This window comes from Saimiri boliviensis, chromosome 1 (assembly GCF_048565385.1).
Source record: "Saimiri boliviensis isolate mSaiBol1 chromosome 1, mSaiBol1.pri, whole genome shotgun sequence".
NCBI lineage: Eukaryota > Metazoa > Chordata > Mammalia > Primates > Cebidae > Saimiri > Saimiri boliviensis.
The window spans coordinates 122,261,380-122,280,388 of NC_133449.1; the positions used below are offsets into that span (position 1 = coordinate 122,261,380).

The window sequence follows — 19,009 nt, forward strand, 5'->3', positions numbered from 1 at the left end:
TGCATTTTGAACAAGTTAACAGGCAGAGCTGATGATGCTGATACAAGGAGGGCACTTTTGAGAAACACTGCTCAAGAGAAGTTCTTGATTGTTCATAAATGTATTTTGTATACACTGAACAGCCTTTAATACAAATTGTGGCTTCCTTTTGCAAAAAAAAAGTTTCATATAATTAACTACAGGATAGCCTCTGCCTAGTAAGAAATCTCATTAGACCTTTATACCTTTGATTAAAAAAAAAACAAATGTTATTACAACAGCAATACATACTGAGTAGGAAAATCAATCAGATCACACACCTTTCAGAGGTCAGGGGTCATTTTCCCAGTTCACAGTTTACCTAACCCCTTTCTAAGTACTTGCTTCTGCAGAGGTTGAGGACTCTAATTATTAATATATCTGCTTTCCTTGCAGCTGCAGGGAAATAGGAAATATTTTCTCCCTATCTTGCAAGCTCTTTATCCAGAAATTTAAAGGACTGTAACTTTTAAAATGTGGCTCAAACCTGTAATCCCAGCACTTCTGCCTGGCCTACACCTGTAATCCCAGCACTTCAGGAGGCTGAGGTGGGCAGATCACCTGAGGTCAGGTGTTTGAGACCAGCCTAGCCAACATGGTGAAATCCCGTCTCTACTAAAAATACAAAATTAGGCAGCTGTGGTGGCACACACCTGTAATCTCTGCTACTCAGGAGGCTGAGGCAGAAGAATCATTTGAACCTGGGAGACAGAGGTTGCAGTGAGCCAAGATCGCACCACTGCACTTCAGCCTGGGCAATAGAGCAAGACTCTGTCTCAAAAAAAACACAACAAACCCAAACCAAACCAAAACCAAACAAAAAAAACCAACAATGTGGTATCTTGTATGTACTGGTATGAAAACATCTCCACAAATAAAGTATAGTACTGTGACTTTATTATACTACTTTTTGGATTACACACACACACACACACACACACACACACACACACACACACTTGAGACAGAGTCTTGCTCTGTTGCCCAGGCTGAGGGAAATAGTGTAGTGTGATCACAGCTCACTGAAGCCTGGGATCAAGCGATCCACCTGCTTCGGCCTCCCCAGTAGCTAGGACTACAAGCGTGCACCATCAAACTCAACTAATACTTTTATTTTTTGTAGTGATAGGGCCTTGCTGTGCTGCCCAGGCGAGCCTCAAGTTCCCCGGTTCAAGTGATCCTCCTGCCTCAGCGTCCACCTCCTGAGTAGCTGGGACAAGAGTTATATGCCACCATGCCCAGCTGTGATTAAATTTTTAAATGTAACATGCCAAAACATAAAAATACTCAAAACAAACCAATATTAACAGTCTTAAACCAATACTGACTTTAGATGGAAGAATTACATAAAGCATGTGCATGACTTGTGTTACTATTTTTCTTTTCTTCTGAAAAATAAAACTTTTTAAAAAATTTTTTTATTTTTTATTTATCTTTATTTTTAAAATAAAACAGAGACAGGGTTTCACCATGTTGGCCAGGATGGTCTCGATCTCTAGACCTCGTGATCCGCCTGCCTCAGCCTCCCAAAGTGATGGGATTACAGGCGTGAGCCACCACACCTGGCCAAGAAAACTTTTTTATGCATTAAAAATTTTTCAGAAACTTTGAATTTCTAAATATACAATCACATTCACCTAAAATAAACTTATTATGTAGTTCTCTCCATGAAAACTGAATCCTATTTTAGGAGTTTGTTCAATAAAAGTAACATTGGAAAATAAAAAAAGTGAGCAAATTTCTCATCAAAACCTCTATTCCTTCAACAAATATTTAGAGGCAAATGTTCGATCAAAAATCTAAAGATAAATATTGGTATTTCACAAAATTACCAAGTTTAATTGGGACTGAGATAAGGGGAGAATGGTAAACTAGTACACAGACACATAATCAAAGTCTGTTTTCAAAATTCCTGGTTGTGCTGCTACCCCTACACCAAAAGAGCTTTTTTTTTTTTTTTTTTTTTTTTTTTTTTTTCTTAAACCACTGCAGTTAAGACTTTCATATGGAACAAAAGAGCTTTTAAAATTATTTTTTGACTCAGAGTTGGCTTCTGATAAACAATAAACAAAATGACTAAAGAAGGTAGGAGCTACATTCTCCAATACGGAATAGCCTGGAGTTTGCTCTTTTCTTCCACCAAAGGGAACTATCTAAAACAATGAAATTAACATATTATGTATTACATGATATAGAATAAACGTAGGCAGGGCATGGTGGCTCATGCCTGTAATCCCAGCACTTTGGAAGGCCGAGGCAGGAGGATCACCTGAGGTTGGGAGTTTGAAATTAGCCTGGATGACATGGCAAAACCCGATCTCTACTAAAAATACAAAAATTAGTTCGGTGATGTGGTGGATGCCTGTAATATCAGCTACTTGGGAGGCTGAGGCACAAGAATCGCTTGAACCCAGAAAGTAGAGGTTGCAGTGAGCCGAGATCCTGCCACCGCACTCCAGCCTGGGCGACACAGCGAGATCCTGTCTCAGATAAATAAATAAATGTAAAATGTGCATGAAAGTGCTTTGCAAAATACAGAGTATAATACTGATACATATGAAGCACTGTTAAAATTACTGAACTGTTAAAGAACTTGTCAGATATCATTTTGGCTTCAGTTTAAGTGATTCAATAGTCACATTGCTGAGCTATGACTCAGTCAACAAGCATTTTACAAAGTGCTGGGGATGCAGTGCTCCATGCGGGGATTTGTCATGCACATGCTTCTGAGTTGCATGGCAGTAACTACACATACCCTGTCCCCACAGAATGTTCAGACTTATGCATTCATAAGTCAAATGGCTACAAACCTTCATTTTAAAGACCGGCTGGAATTCTTTCAGAGCGGATAATAATTTAATTTGAATTGAGGCTCTTTCGGCTTCTTTACCATCTGCAAAAACATCAAAGAGGGCATCCAAAGCTTCTCCTGCTACCACAAGGGAAGGATCTTTGGTGGTAACCTCAAGCAGGAAGCACCCAACGTTCTGGAAACAAGGAAACACATTTACTATGACTAACACCAGTCTCCAAAAAGAGCACCAACTTTGAATGTGGCAATAACTCATGCTTACTATTTTATATACAAATGCCAAGGAAAATTTAAAACTTTAAGAGATTAGACTTAAATACTTATAAACATATAAAGTATAATATAAGCAAGATAAATTAAACATGTTATAGTTTATATTCCTAAATAAAGTCAATTAAGTTCCATAAAAGATGAATGATTTTGGAAATCACTAAACTCCCCACTATCTCTCTCAAAAAATCTTGCTCCGTGATGTCAAAATGCATAGAAATCTTAACTGTAACAACAACAACAACAACAACAACAACAACAACAACAAACAACAATCTTCTTTTAAAAGCATAAGAATAAAACACTTAGGGGCCAGTTGCAGTGGCTTACACCTGTAAGTCCAGCACTTTGGGAGGCCAAGGTGGGGAGGATTGCTTGAGCCCAGGAGTTTGAGACCAGCCTCAGCAATGTAGTAATAAGACCTCATCTCTTAAAAAAAAAAAACATAAAATAGGACTGATCTGAATCTAATCTAGTCTGTAGACCTAACTGTCATTTTGCAGGAAATACAAGGATAAAAGAACAAGTTTAACACCACAAGGAAGCAATCAGACAAATCTGGAACGTTGGACACTATACAGGACAACTGATCTAGAAGCTGAGAATAACCAGGTGGTGCTGGGCAAGAACTGTTCAAGAGTAAGAGAGATAGAAGACCCCACAGCAAGCACAACATGTGGGCTCCTGCAGTTTAAACAAGCTATCTGTAAACAGATACTTTTGAGGCAACTGTAAAATTGTGAATATGGACCAGGAATTACACATATTAAGAAATAACTGTTGCCAGGCGCAGTGGCTCAGGCCTGTAATCCCAGTACTTTGGGAGGCTGAAGTGGGCAGATGGCTTGAGCCCTGAGTTCAAGTCCAGCCTGGGCAACATGGCAAAACTCTGTCTCTAAAAATAGAAGGAAAAAAAAAACATAAAAAAACACGTTTCTTCTACTAAAAATAGAAGAAAAAAAACTAGCCAGGTGTGGTAGTTCATACCTGGAGTCCCAGCTACTCAGAGACTGAGGTGGGAGGATCACCTGAGCCCAGGGAGGTTGAGGCTGCAGTAAGCTGTGATCATACCACTGCACTCCAACCTGGGCAACAGAGAGAGACCCTGTCTCAAAAAGAGAAAAGAAAGAAAGAAAAAAATGATTGTTAATTGTGTAAGGCATGACCATGGCAGTTAATTAGGAAACTGTCTCTATTTTGAACCAATATGCCTCTATTTTGAACCAATATGAATTTTGAACCAATAGGGCAAAATATCACAATGTCTTCAATTTACTTTAACATACCCAGTAAAGAAACTATATGAAATACACATGACAGAATATTAGTGACTGTTAAATCAGCTTGGGTACACAAAACTCATTGTACTTTCTACTTTTCTTCATGCTTGGAAATAAAACTAAATAAAAACCATTTTTAAATATTGTATCTAAATAAATAAATAAATAAATAAATGTTCTATCTGAGAAAAACATCCTGTTCCACTAAAGCGGAGCTTGGAAACTGTAGTCCCAAGGGAGGCTGTGATTACATGTACACCTGCTCATTCATATATGTGAACACATCCATGCCACACAGCCACACTCTCATTTACCTGTATATATAGCAAAACTCCTGCAATGATACAGAAGAAACAGCTAACAGTGGCTGCCTCTTCAGAAGCAAACCAGGGAACTGGAATTTTAGGAGTGGAGGTGAATCTTTTCATTATATATACTTTTATACTTTTAAAAATGTTTTGTGCCCAGGCTTGGTGGCTCACATCTGTAATCCCAGCACTTTGGGAGCCTGAGGCAGGTGGATCACTTGAGGTCAGGAGTTCAAGACCAGCCTGGCCAACATGGCGAAACCCCATCTCTATTAAAAACACAAAAATTAGCCAGATGTGGTAGTAGGTACCTGTAATCCCAGCCACTCAGGAGGCTGAGGCAGAAGAATTGCTTGAACACAGAGATGGAGGTTACAGTGAGCTGAGACTGCACTATTGCAGTCCAGCCTGGGTGAAAGAGTGAGACTCCGTCTCGGGGAGGGGGGGACAGGAAAAAGCTTTGCAAATATCATTTTTCCAAAATAGATTCTTTTTTTTTTTTTGAGATGGAGTTTTGCTCTCGTTACCCAGGCTGGAGTGCAATGGCGCGATCTTGGCTCACCGCAACCTCCGCCTCCTGGGTTCAGGCAATTCTCCTGCCTCAGCCTCCTGAGTGGTTGGGATTACAGGCACGCACCACCATGCCCAGCTAATTTTTTGTATTTTTAGTAGAGACGGGGTTTCACCATGTTGACCAGGATGGTCTCGATCTCTTGACCTTGTGATCCACCCGTCTCGGCCTCCCAAAGTGCTGGGATTACAGGCTTGAGCCACCGCGCCTGGCCCAAAATAGATTCTTAAAAAACATCAGTCATCACTGCAAAGTTCTTAGCAAGTTAAGAGGTACTTTATAGTAATGAATTTATTATCCATTAGTCAGTCATCAGCACTTCAACAATTATTAGCACACCAAAGGGTAATTTTACTATGACTATCCTTGTGATTACTAGTGACACTGTACTCCTAACAGTGCAGTTTGTGAGTAACTGTGCAAATATGCTGAGTGAATTCCTAGTATACTGACACTACCAGGGTTGCTGCTTAATATTTATGGAGTGATATTAGCATTAACTGTGTGGTATTTTTCAGAATGCATGTTTCCTGGTGTGCAAGGAAAATGGTGTGGATTGTTTCTTCATCAGCAGGAGAATGTGACATGCATACATTGTATGCGACAGCAAAGGCAGAGGGCATCTTTAAAAATTCTGAATTTGCCCTTTCACAAAAGACAGGTTTATTTTTTTTGAAAAGTACCTCTGGAGTAAGGTTAAATTGTAAAATGTGGCTCAAACTTTCAAGTACTTACTTAATTAATACACATAGTTAGATCAAGCCAAAGGGTATTTCCTAACAATACAATAGAACAAAGCAACTTGATATGATTTCTTCTCTTTATGTCCACAGAAGTTTTAAAAAAACCTACCCCAACAGTTCTTCTTCTCTCATTTCTAATTATTTAACATGTTAGGTCAGAAGCAAATTGTTTTACCTTAAGAGTTTCAAGTGTACCATCTTCTTTGGCAAGGACGCTACCAGTGATTCCTAAAATGCTAACGACATTCACTCTAACCGCGACATTACTACTATGAATGCCTCCTTTGCATAACGTCATCAGCTGATCAGGAGTCATGCACTGTTGAAAAGAGAAGGGGAGAGTATTTACAACGTTAATCTCAATCAGTTCTATCAGCATGAAAAACAGGACTGACAGGAATCTCTTCTACAGGCTGCAGGATTTTAAGAGTGACAAAAACTCCTTGCAGGTAAGTTAGCATTAATGTGTATTCCAGTTCTCTCAGACAGAGCTGGTAATTCTGAACTAAGGTAAGCTCTGCTCATGTTGCCATCCTTACCTAACATAAAGGGGCTCCAGGTCCCATTCATTTCATTTGAAGAAGACTTTCATTCTAGATTTACAGACTAAAGACATTTCCAATTCTTTTTTAATATTAATAGTAAAAAAAGGCTTTGAAAGTATAAATAGGATTATGTAGCTTTTTTTTTTTTTTTTTTTTTTTTTTTTTTGAGACGGAGTTTCGCTCTTGTTACCCAGGCTGGAGTGCAATGGCGCGATCTTGGCTCACCGCAACCTCCGCCTCCCGGGCTCAGGCAATTCTCCTGCCTCAGCCTCCTGAGTAGCTGGGATTACAGGCACGCGCCACCATGCCCGGCTAATTTTTTGTATTTTTAGTAGAGACGGGGTTTCACTATGTTGACCAGGATGGTCTCGATCTCTTGACCTCGTGATCCACCTGCCTCGGCCTCCCAAAGTGCTGGGATTACAGGCTTGAGCCACCGCGCCCGGCCCAGGATTATGTAGCTTTAAAAAAATTGGCTGAGTCTATACACGGTAAGAACTTACCTTGAGATGCTTGCATCATCATAAATTATTAAAGATTGTAAAAACCATTATATTATACAGTGCTTCTACCATGTAGTGGATAATTTTCAGTTTAAGGCTGGGCATGGTGGCTCATGCCTATAATCTCAGCCACTCAGGAGGCTGAGGCACAAGAAATGCTTGAAGCCGGAAGGCAGAGGTTGCAGCGAGCTGAGATTATGCCACTGCATTCCAGCCTGGGCAACAGAGTAAGACTCTATCTCCTATAAGTAGTAGCAGCACAGTGTGGTGATGAAAGGCTTGGAATCTGGAACCAGACACCCTGGGCTCAAATCCTAGTTTCACTACTTACCACTCACATGCACCCCTATACTGGACTAATTTATTTTTATTTTTCTGTAGACATGAAGTCTCACAAAGTTGCCCAGTCTGGTCTTAAACTCTTAGGCTCAAGCAATCCTCCGGCGTCGGGCTCCCAAAGTGTTGAGATTATCAGCATGAGCCACTGTACCTGGCCCTGAGCATAGCTTTGAGTAATTTTCCTTAACCACCACACTGATCCCATAAGCTGCTGCTTACATACCAGGGGAAAGCAACAAAATTACTTTGCATTCCTATAGGCCCTAGAGTATAAGGTTTTCTGGTCCATCCAACAGCCACATGGCAGGATATGCATCCCATTACCATTTCCGTTTCTTAGAAACTGAGGGTCAAATTATGCTTTTCAAAAAAATTCTTAGTTTTGGAAAGCTAAGGTGAGAGGCTTGCTTGAGGCCAGGAGTTCAAGACCAGATTGAGCAACATAGTGAGACCTCATCTCTATTAAAAAATTAAAAAATAAATAAAAGTATAAAAAAAGTTTAAAGGCATTACAAAAAAAATCATATAAAGAAAAAAGAAGCAGAGTGGCGCAGCGGAAGCATGCTGGGCCTATAACCCAGAGGTCGATGGATTGAAACCCTCCTCTGCTACCAAAAAAAATAGAAAAAGAAAAAAGTAATAGGGGTGTTGTTAGCAGTAACAAGAGCATTGTTATTTTGATACTATTAAGTACATTCTGTAGGATAAAGCAAATAATTTTAATGTCACTACAAATTTTAATGTTACTACAGCAAATAATTTTAACGTCACTGTACAGCAAATAATTTTAATGTCATTTAATGTCACTACAAATTTTAATGTCACTGCTACAAAGTACATTCTGTAGGAGAAAGCAAATGATAAAATTTTTGAAAAATCTTTTTCTTCTTTAATTTTAATTTTTTAAATTTTCTATTATTATTTTTTAAGCCAGTCCAACTTAGCAGTGGGGGAGGTGTATACCAACTTTAGTGACACTAATGTTAGTAAGTTCTGATAACCCACTACCATCAGACCAGCTGCAAATAAGAATTTTTATGTCACTAACGTATCTTTTTGGGTACAAATGTGTCTTTTATTGGGAGCACAAAATGATACAAATATAAAATAAAAAATTAAGTAAAAACATTGTACCATTTTTTATTTAAACCGGAAATTATCAGGAAGAACTTACTATTTTTTATCTCCTAAAAAATGCTTATTTCCTAGTTATTTCCACTAAAAAGACCTAGAAGCAATGACAACCTGGTAGGAATAAGCACTCCAAACTTCACTTTCCCCACTAAAGAAATCAGAGCTTCTTGGAAAAGTAACTGATTCCAGGGTTGTTTTTTTGGAGGGGGATGGAGTTTCACTCTTGTTGCCCAGGCTGGAGTCCAATGGTGTGATCTCAGCTCACTGTAACCTCTGCCTCTGGCTTCAAGCGATTTTCCTGCTTGAGCCGCTGGGACTACAGGTGCATGCCACCATGCCTGGCTAATTTTTTTTATCTGCAGTAGAGACAGGGTTCCTCCATGTTAGTCAGGCTGGTCTTGAACTCCTGACCTCAAGTGATCCACCCACCTCGGCCTCCCAAAGTTTTGGGTTTATAGGTGTAAGCCTCTGTGCCCAGCCAGATTCTATGTTTTAAGCAAGAAAATTACAAGTTGAACCTGGGACATCTTATGCCTGGAAGCAAAAGTGATCAAAAACGTAAAACCCTTGTCAAAGAGACACAGAAGCCGATTTAAAGGGACTCCTACAAAGATAGGATGATTTTGGCAGCAAAAAGTATGACTGTCATGGAATGAAATAAAAATTATAAAAAACCCTGAGTTCATAATGATACTAAAAGAAAAAAAAATCACTGGTCACTTTTGGAGATTGCTAGGGTATCTGTTCTGAAAAAAAAAAAAAAAAAAAAAAAAAAAAAAAAAAAAAAAAAGTCGGAGGGGACGGGGGAGAATTACACACTTAGCTCTTTTCTGTAAGATCTTCAAAGTTACCAAAATCACTGATGAGACTTTCTTATTTACAGAAAAATCACAGCTAATAAATACAAAAAAAAAAAAAAAAAAAAGACAAAATTAGGATATCTCTATTCTGCAAGCCACTAATGACATAATGGAGCCAGGCAACCACAATCACTGTTGTAAAAACCATTAAGTGAACCCACTAATTAATCTCAGCATCACTATTTTATGATATTACGTGATTTGTGATATAAATGTAGGAAAGACATACAGCACTATGAATTATTCTGGCGAAAGAATCTGGATCTGTCTAGATTACTTATGATAAATTAAAAAAACAATAATAATCTGGACCTGGATCTAATTAAGGCTCTAGACCTAGCTCCCGGCTCACAGAAAACACGGGAGACAGCGGCATGCTCAACGATGCCATCATGAAGAGTCAGCCAAATCTGCCAGTGAGGAAAACACTATGGAACAAAATGACTTTCTTCAACAGGAAGAAAAGAGGGGTAGTGAGGGAAATGTTATAGATCAAGAGATTTAAGAATGTGTGAATACACTAAAACCACTAAACTGTACACTTTATCTATTTATTTATTTTTGAGACAGAGTCTTGCTCTGTTGTCCAGGCTGGAGTGCAGTGGTGTTATCTCAGCTCACTGTAAGCTCCACCTCCAGGTTCAAACAATTCTCCCTAACTCAGCCTCCCAACTAGCTGGAATCACAGGTGCCCGCCACCACGCCCAGCTAACTTTTGTATTTTTAGTAGAGATAGGGTTTCACCATGTTGTCCAGGGTGGTCTCAAAGTCCTGACCTCAGGTGATCCACCCACCTCTGCCTCCCAAAGTGCTGGGATTACAGGTGTGAGCCACTGAGCCAAGCCATGTTAAAAGATACTAAGGCAATCTGGGGAAACTGAACTCAGACTGCAACTGGGAAAACTGAACTCAGAGTGCAAAAGGATAAGAAATACTTGTTAATTTGGAGGCTTGAGGTGATGATATTGGGGTTAAGATCTCTAAATTTTCTGTCAGACATGCATAGTGAACTATGTAATAAAATACTGATGGGTCAAATATGATTTGCTTTACAATACTCCAGGAAACAAAAATAAGAACTCAGTGAGATGAATTAAACCATGTCACAGGAATGACAAGATGCTAATAACCTGCTGAGGATGGGCAATCGTGCATGCAGCCTCATAAAATTGTCTCTGCTTTGGGTATGGTAGCACATGCCTGTAATCCCAGCTACTTTGAAGACTGATGTGGGAGGATCTCTTGAACCCAGGAGACTAGCTTGGGGAGTGCAGTAAGACCCCAACTCAGAAAATAAAACAATAGAATTATCTCTGGTTTTAGGAATGTTTGAAAATGTCCTTAGTAAAAAGTAACAAAAGTGGTGAGGCACCTATGGGAGACGAAGTGCACATGGATCACTGTGGAGGGTCAGGAAGGCATGTTTGCAAAGTCTGTAATGAAATGTTAAAAAAAAAAAAAAAAAAGCTGGGCATGGTGGCTCACGCCTGTAATCCCAGCACCTTGGGAGGCCAAGATGGGTGGATCATTTGAGGTCAAGCATTCAAGACCATCCTGGCCAACATGTCAAAACCCCATCTCTACTGAAAATACAAAAATTAGCTAGGTGTGGTGGTGCATGCCTGTAATCTCACCTACTTGGGTGGCTTTGGCAGGAGAATCACTTGAACCCAGGAGGCGGAGGCTGCAGTGAGGTGAGATTGTGCCAGTGCACTCCAGCCTGGGTGACATAGTAAGACTGTCTCCAAAAAAAAAAAAAAAGTTAAACAAAAAGACCAATGATATTTATTTACAACATATTATTTACAACATATCTATCAATTAAGTTGTATTGATTAAAAAGCACTTGTTTTGCTAGCTAGTAAGCCTATATATTAAAAAATTAAAAAAAATTAAAACACCTGTGTGTGTTGCTGATGGTGGGAAGCAGAAAGATATTACTTTTTATTTTAATCATTTTTGTTTTCTTTTTTACAAAGGGTATTTGTGTTATACAGAAATATGTATTTTAATAGCTAAGTAATGAATTTTGGCTCTATAATACAGCATCTTTACAAGTTTCATACAAAATTTTTTAAAAATCTTACCTGGGAAATGTTCTTGGAGGCCATTGTTTGCAAAAGGGCCCTCAAAGCACCACTTATGGCTTCTAGAAAGTCAGCACGTTTAGCAAAATCTAAACCACAAAAATGAAACATAAAATTTGCATTTCTCCAAGATAGGCTATTTTGTAGAAGAAAATGAAACAAAGCATGCTAAATGTTAACAAATGCTATCAGTTAAAAAAAATCCTCGATATTTAAGATAAAATGTTTAGTTAACAGCCCCCTGTATACTCTATAACAGGCGTCTGCAAACTACGGGCCCGTGGGCCTGCATGCGGCCCCCTGAGGCCATTTATCCGCCCCCCGCCACACTTCAGGAAGGGGCACCTCTTTCATTGGTGGTCAGTGAGAGGAGCACAGTATGTGGCGGCCCTCCAACGGTCTGAGGGACAGTGAACTGGCCCCCTGTGTAAAAAGTTTGGGGACGCCTGCTCTATACCTAAGTCTGAAAGATAATCAAGGTTGAAATAATCACAGCAAGGAGTGTTCTACAGACAGTCTTTGACATCCAGACACTGGGTTTTAATTTGACTCACACTTTAGCACATAATAAACCTAAGCTAGCTTTTGCAGACTGAATGCTGCCATTCACAGATCTCCATAACAGTGCTGGGGAGACCCCTGGTGGAGTCAGAATGCTTCCTTGCCAACCCAAGCCCACTGCCTAGCCATGAACTGTTGCTTGTGCAGAGTCAGGACATGAAGGCACCACGGTTTTCACCGACCCAACTTCCCCCTCCCACACCTACTCCTATTCTCACTCTTTTCTTATTGTCCCTTCCTCCCACCCAGGACAAACAGAACAGCAGCAGTAAGCCATTATACTGGCACAGGCATGCTCAAAGGACAGTGAAGGTCACCCAGGAGAGTTACCTCCTTAACCCCTTTGATGGGAAAGAAGACAGATTTGCTTGGTGTGGTATTTTCTAAAAATGGCCACAGCAGTATTTTAAGTCCTGCGTGATCTTCCAGAACGTTGCCACTTCCCATAACAATGTGAAATCTATTTCTCTCCTTCAATCAGGGTGGGACTTTGTGATTTCCTCAACCAACAGAACATGAAGTGACGGTCTAAGTCACAAAAGGCAGTATGACTTCCAGCCCTGACTCACTGGTGCATGCTCTTTTTTCTCTCTAGACTTTTGCCCTGGGCACCCAGCCATCCTATTATGTGGAAGCCTGCGTCACATGAAGAGGTTACCGTGGGTGTTCTTTCTGATGACCCCTGCACCAACTGCCAGACATGTGAGTGAACAAGACTTTGGATGATTCCGGCCCACACTGCGAGTTTTCCAGCTGAGGCCCTAGACTAGTGTTTCTCAGCCTCTGCACTACTGACATTTTAGACCAGATAATTCTTCATGTCCCCAGGTAGGAGGTGGGGGCAGTTAAGTGCCCACGGTTAAGAACTGCTGGGCTAGACATCGTGGAGTGGGAAAAAACCATTTCCACTGTGCCCTGTTGAAATTCTTGACCTAAGGAAACTTTGAGAGATAATAAGCTGATATCACATAAAACATTTATTTATACTAGAATGCAAGCTTCATGAACAGAGTGACCTGGCCTATCTTGTTCACACCTGCATCCCTAGGGTCTAGAACAATGTAAGACATAAAGTAAGTGTTCAATAAAATCAAGAATACAAATAAAAGAACGAATGACCTGGAAGAGGTTCCTTAACCTCTCAGCTAAGGTTCCGTGTCTCAGCTTCCTCATGTGGGCAATGAAGTAGTAAAGCCTGTCTCATAAAACGTGGTATCTAACAGGCACTCAAAAGTTAGTATGAAGCTGCGGGGTTTTTTTTTCATAGGGTCTTGCTCTGTTACCCAGGCTGCAGTGCAGTGGCATGATCTTGGCTCACTGCAGCCCGTACCTCCCAGGCTCAAGCAATCCTCCTGCATCAGCCACCTGAGTAGCTGGGACCATAGGCACATGTCACGATGTCCGGCTAATTTTTCTTGTATTTGTAGAGAGAGGGTCTCATCATATGTCCAGGCTGGTCTCAAACTCTTGAGCTCAAGCAATCCGCCTGCTTCAGCCTCCCAAAGTGCTAGGATTACAGGTGTGCACCACCTGTCCAGGCAATTTGTTGCTATTAAACTTAAAAAAGTTACCATATTGACTTTAAAAAAGTTACCATATTGACTCTAAAATGTTTATTTGATTAAAGCTCTAAGTAGAGCCCTATAAATTTATGAATTGCACACAAAAGAGGTGATTCAAAATGTCTTCACTCTCAACAACTGTGAACAGTATTTAAGAATTTGTAGGATGTCAGCCAGGTGAAGTGGCTCATGCCTGCAATCCCAGCACACTGGGAGGCTGAAGAGGGCAGATCACGAGGTCGGGAGATCGAGACTATCCTGGCCAACATGGTGAAACCCTGTCTCTACTAAAAATACAAAAATTAGCTGGGCGTGGTGGCATGCACCTGTAGTCCCAGCCACCCCGGAGGATGAGGCACGAGAATTACCTGAACCTGGGAGGCAGAGGTTGCAGTCAGCTGACATCATGCCACTGCACTCCAGCTTGGAGACAGAGAAAGACTTCGTCTCAAAAAAACAAAAAACAAAAGCAACAAAGAATTTATAGAATGTCTAAATGTAGGCAAATATAACCCACAAGTAATTTTTATACTTAGGTGAATTTTTCAGACTTTTTTTTTTTTTTTTTTTTTTTTTTGAGACAGTCTTGCTCGGTCTCCCAGGCTGAAGTATAGTGGCATGATGTTGGCTCACTGTAACCTCTGCCTCCTGGGTTCAAACGATTTTCCTGCCTCAGCCTCCCACGTAGCTGGGATTACAGGCATGAACCTCCACGCCTGGCTAATTTTCATATTTTTAGTAGAGATAGGGTTTCACTATATTGGCCAGGCTAGTCTTGAACTCCTGACCTCAAATGATCTGACCACCTTGGCCTCCCAAAGTGCTGGGATTACAGGTGTGCACCACCATGCCCCAGCCTGAATTATCTTTCTTTTTAAATTGATTTTGAGATGGAGTCTTGCTCTGCTGCCCAGGCTGAAATGCAGTGGTGCGATCTTGGATCACTGCAACCTCCATCACCCAAGTTCGGGCAGTTCTCCTGTCTCAGCCTTCCTAGTATCTGGGCCTGAATTTTCAACATTCTGATACGGAATGGAAAAATATCCCAGAATGGGATACTACCATTTTAATTACAACTAAAGAAGAACATTCTGATTCTTAAAATCTGGGAAAACAGAATCCTAAATGATTTTAGAACTCATGTAATGGAGCCGAATGACAAACTGACCCAATATGAAACACAACATTGCTAAAAAATGCATTGACTTTTGAAAACCAATAGCTTTTAATGAAGGAGACAAAGATGTTAGTGTTTTGAAAACAAGGAACAGATTGTACTAAACCACCCTCCCTTTATCTCTGGTATCAGCCACAAACATAAATGTTGGTATGTACAGAGTATCACAAATGTTATAAATACTGTATTCAGAACCACAGTTAGCATTAAAATTAAAACAAGTTAGACAGAGCTGTAGAATCTTCATACCTTTTTCAATCATAACACAAAACAGTAGAAATATTTAGTTCCATCCTCCCCATTAAATTCTTTTTTTTTTTTTTTTTTTAAATTCACACAGAGTCTCACTCTGTTACCCAGGCTGGAGTACAGTAGTGTGATCATAGCTCATTGCAGCTTTGACCTCCTGGGCTCAAGCAATCCTTCCATTTTAGCTTCCCTGGGACCACGGGCACAAGCAAGCTACCGCTCCTGAGTAATTAAAAACTTTTTTTGGTGGAGACAGGATATTGCTATGTTGCCCAGGCTGGTCTTAGACTCCTCGGCTCACATGATCCTCCCTATTCAGCTCCCAAAGTGCTGGGACTTCAGGTATAAGCCAGCCCGCACTAAATTCTCTTGTAGTAGTTCCCACCATCCATATAGAACCCACAGGATTACATTTAATAAATCCCAAATGCTTACAAGGACTGTAGAATATCATCTCCAAATATAAGCAATTATCCTTTATCAACTTCATTCTGGTAAAAAAATATATTGTTAATCCAAAATAAATAACAATGACACTACTTTTGAGTCATTTTGACTCTCCATTTCTCCGAATGCCATGGCAGGTGATATAAAGGCCATAGATGGGATATGAGGATGGGCCCCAAGAAAGCTGGACAGTCCAGAGGCATTGTAACCATCCAAATCCATCACAGGCAAGGTCAATTCAGACTATCAATCCCTGGAAGTCAATGAGCCCACATTGTTAAGTGGACACATTTGCAAAATTACTGTTATGACAGTAATATGCAGCTGGTACTTTCCACAAAAATAACATCATGGCCCTCAGGATACACAAAAGCATTCTTAACCTAACAGCATGTCAGATTTCTGAACCTTTAAAAAAAAACGTCAGGCGTGGTAGCTCAAGCCTGTAATCCCAGCACTTTGGGAGGCCAAAGCGGGCAGATCACCTGAGGTTGAGAGTTCGAGAGCAGCCTGACCATGGACAAACCCCATCTCTACTAAAAATACAAAATTAGCATGCGTTGTGGTGCATGCCTGTAATCCCAGCTACTCAGGAGGCTGAGGCAGAAGAATTGTTTGAACCCGGGAGGCAGAGGTTGTGCTGAGCCGAGATCATGCCATTGCACTCCAGCCTGGGCAAGAAGAGCGAAACTCCTTCTCAACAACAACAAAAACAACAAAAAAGATGATGTCAAGAACAGACATGAAATGGCAATTTATTTAAAATCAAAGTGCTGGGGCTGGGCACAGTGGCTCATGCCTGTAATTCCAGCACTTCGGGAGGCCGAGGTGGGCAGATCACGGGGTCAAGAGATCGAGATCTTCCTGGCCAACATGGTGAAACCCCATCTCTACCAAAAATACAAAAAAATTAGCTAGGCATGGTGACTCACACCTGTAGTCCCAGCTACTCGGGAGGCTGAGGCAAGAGAACTGCTTGAACCCAAGAGGCAGAGGTTGCAGTGAGCCAAGACTGCACCACCACACTCCAGCCTGGTGACTGAGCAAGACTCGGTTTCAAAAAAAAAAAAAAATCAAAGTGCTTACTTATATTTTCCCACAATTCAGAAACTTTCCAGAACTCAGCTTGGGACAGTGGGAGGCCCACTCCCACCCCACAGGACATCTTGCTGGGCTGATGGGAGCCATAGTAAACTATGAATATCTGTTAGAATAACATGTATTAGACTTTGTACAGCTAGGTTGTTTTTTGTTTTTGTTGTTTTTCCTCCAAGTGAAACCTGCAGCTGGGTCATTTAAAAAAATATTTAACTCTGGTATTTCTATAGCTCTTTGTGTACATATGAAATTGATCCGTATCAGAGACCTGTAACTTAGAGAATCAGCTCCTACCATGCAAAGGTGTTTGAAGAAAGATACATGTTAGATGATGGCAAGGTGTACAAATGTGTGGATGGTATTCTACCATTTGCCTTACATACACACACACACATGCATACATGTACAGGCTCTCTTATATTTGGAGAATCTCTCTGGAAGGATACACAAGTAACTGGTGTAACAGTGACTTGACTCTGAGAGAGGAACTGGGTGTGGGAGAAAGGAGGGAAGCTTTCCAGTTTCTGTTCTCTAATAACTTTTAAATTCTGTACTACATATATATATTATTCAAATTTAAATGCTTACAACTAGGAGGAAAAGCATAGAGAATTACTGAAAAATTATTGCTATTATTGAGACAGAATTTTGTTCTTTTGTTGTTTAGTAGAGACGGGGTTTCACCATGTTGGTCAGGCTGGTCTTGAATTCCTGACCTCGTGATCTGCCCAGCTCAGCCTCCCAAAGTGCTGCGATTACAGGCGTGAGCCACTGCGCCCGGCTCAGAGTTTTGTTCTTGTTGCCCAGGCTGGAGTGCGGTGGCGTGATCTCAGCTCACTGCAATCTCCGCCTCCTGGGTTCAAGTGATTCTCCTGCCTCAGCCTCCTGAGTAGCTGGGATTACTGGTATCTGCCACCACATCCAGCTAATTTCTGTATTTTTAGTAGAGACAGGGTTTCACCATGTTGGCCAGGATGGTCTCAAACTCCTGATCTCAGGTCATCCACCTACCTCGGCCTCCCAAAGTGCTGCGACTACAGGTGTGAGCCACTGTGCCAGGCTGAGAATTACCCAACTATCTTAATGAGGCCTTTATGACATTTATAATTCAGCCTTGACTGGCCTGACATAACTGGATGCTAACAATTTTAATAAAAAAGAAAATGATAAGCTCAAGAACTGCTTACATACTTTGTTTTGACTCTGTACCCCCTGGCAACTATAAATACATGATTCTTCGTGTCTGGGAAAGGTTTCTGCAGGTTGGATGACAAACAATATACATTTACAAAATCCAAGTTCCTGACCCTTCAAAATTCTGTTCCATCTGAGTAGTCTTTCACAATAAGGCCTAAATATTTACCTGGTTGAGGAAAAAGCAGCTAATAAGGCCTAAATATTTACCTGGTTGAGAAAAAAGCAGCTGTGACAGATGCTGTGCAAGTGTCTGAAGGGCTGCAGCTCCTCCCAGATGCTCCACATCCAGGAGGGACACAAGACTCTGGAGACACAGGAGGGCTCTGCACTGGATAGTGTTCATTCTGGAAAGGCAGTAAAACAATCCCATCTGTTTCTCCAGAAAGGTGCCCATCAGAATCCAGTATTAACTTTTAGCCTAAGCTTCAAGTTCTGACTGGAATTATCTGTAAATACAAGGGGATCTATGGCAGTTAGCAAAGGATCACAAAGTGAACTGTTTTTTGGGTTTTCTAAAGTTTATTATTATATTTAGACAATTATATAATATTATTAGAAAAATAAAATAAATACAAACTTTATTATATTTTTCTAATAGTATTATAATGTTATTATTTTTGCCCAGGCTGGAATGCAGTGGGTGTGATCACAGCTCACTGTCTCAACCTCCTGAGCACAAGTGATCCTCCTTCCTCAGCCTCCTAATGAGCAGGATTACATGTGCATGCAACCACATCTGGCTAAGTTTTTTATTTTTTGTAGAGATGGGGTCTTGCTATGCTGCCTAGGCTGGTCTTGAACTCTTGGCCTCAAACAATCCTCCTGCCTGGGCCTTCCAAAGTGCTAGAATTGTAAGGTGAACTGTTAATCTGCCAAATCAAACTGTTCGAGTATTCACGGCCTCCGGTACACAACTAATTAATGAGTCATGAGGAATGTCTTTTAGAAAATTTCTATGTAAGGTAGCATCCTTAAAATTATTATTTTTTTCAGATGGGGCCTCATTCTGTTTTCCAGGCTGGAGTACAGTGTCACTACCATAGCTCACTACAGCCTTACACTGCTGAGCTCAAGCGATTCTCACTTCAGCCTCCTAATTAGCTAGAACTACAGCTGAGTGCCACAATGTCAGGCTAGTTTTTGTATTTTTTTTTTCTTTGTAGAGATGGGGTCTTGCTACGTTGCCCAGGCTGGCTTCAAACTCCTGGCTTCAAGTGATCCTCCCATCTTGGCCTACCAGAGTCCAGG

At 40.7% G+C, this 19,009-nt stretch overlaps 1 protein-coding gene across 5 annotated transcripts in view; it reads right to left on the bottom strand.

Annotated features, from left to right (window-relative positions):
* HEATR3 (HEAT repeat containing 3) overlaps positions 1 to 19,009 on the bottom strand; it is a 52,928-nt gene that overhangs the window by 14,554 nt on the left and 19,365 nt on the right. For 3 of the 5 annotated variants that reach the window (XM_039460593.2, XM_003937256.4, XM_074403288.1), the window contains exons 11-14: positions 17,969 to 18,105; positions 11,471 to 11,559; positions 6,178 to 6,321; positions 2,829 to 3,005 (exon numbers count right to left, since the gene is read on the bottom strand). In XM_039460593.2, the coding sequence (XP_039316527.1) occupies positions 2,829 to 3,005; positions 6,178 to 6,321; positions 11,471 to 11,559; positions 17,969 to 18,105 (547 nt within the window). Of the gene's footprint in view, positions 1 to 5; positions 2,499 to 2,828; positions 3,006 to 6,177; positions 6,322 to 11,470; positions 11,560 to 17,968; positions 18,106 to 19,009 lie in introns of those variants that run through there. The other 2 variants (XM_074403276.1, XM_074403295.1) reach the window with 1 other exon arrangement.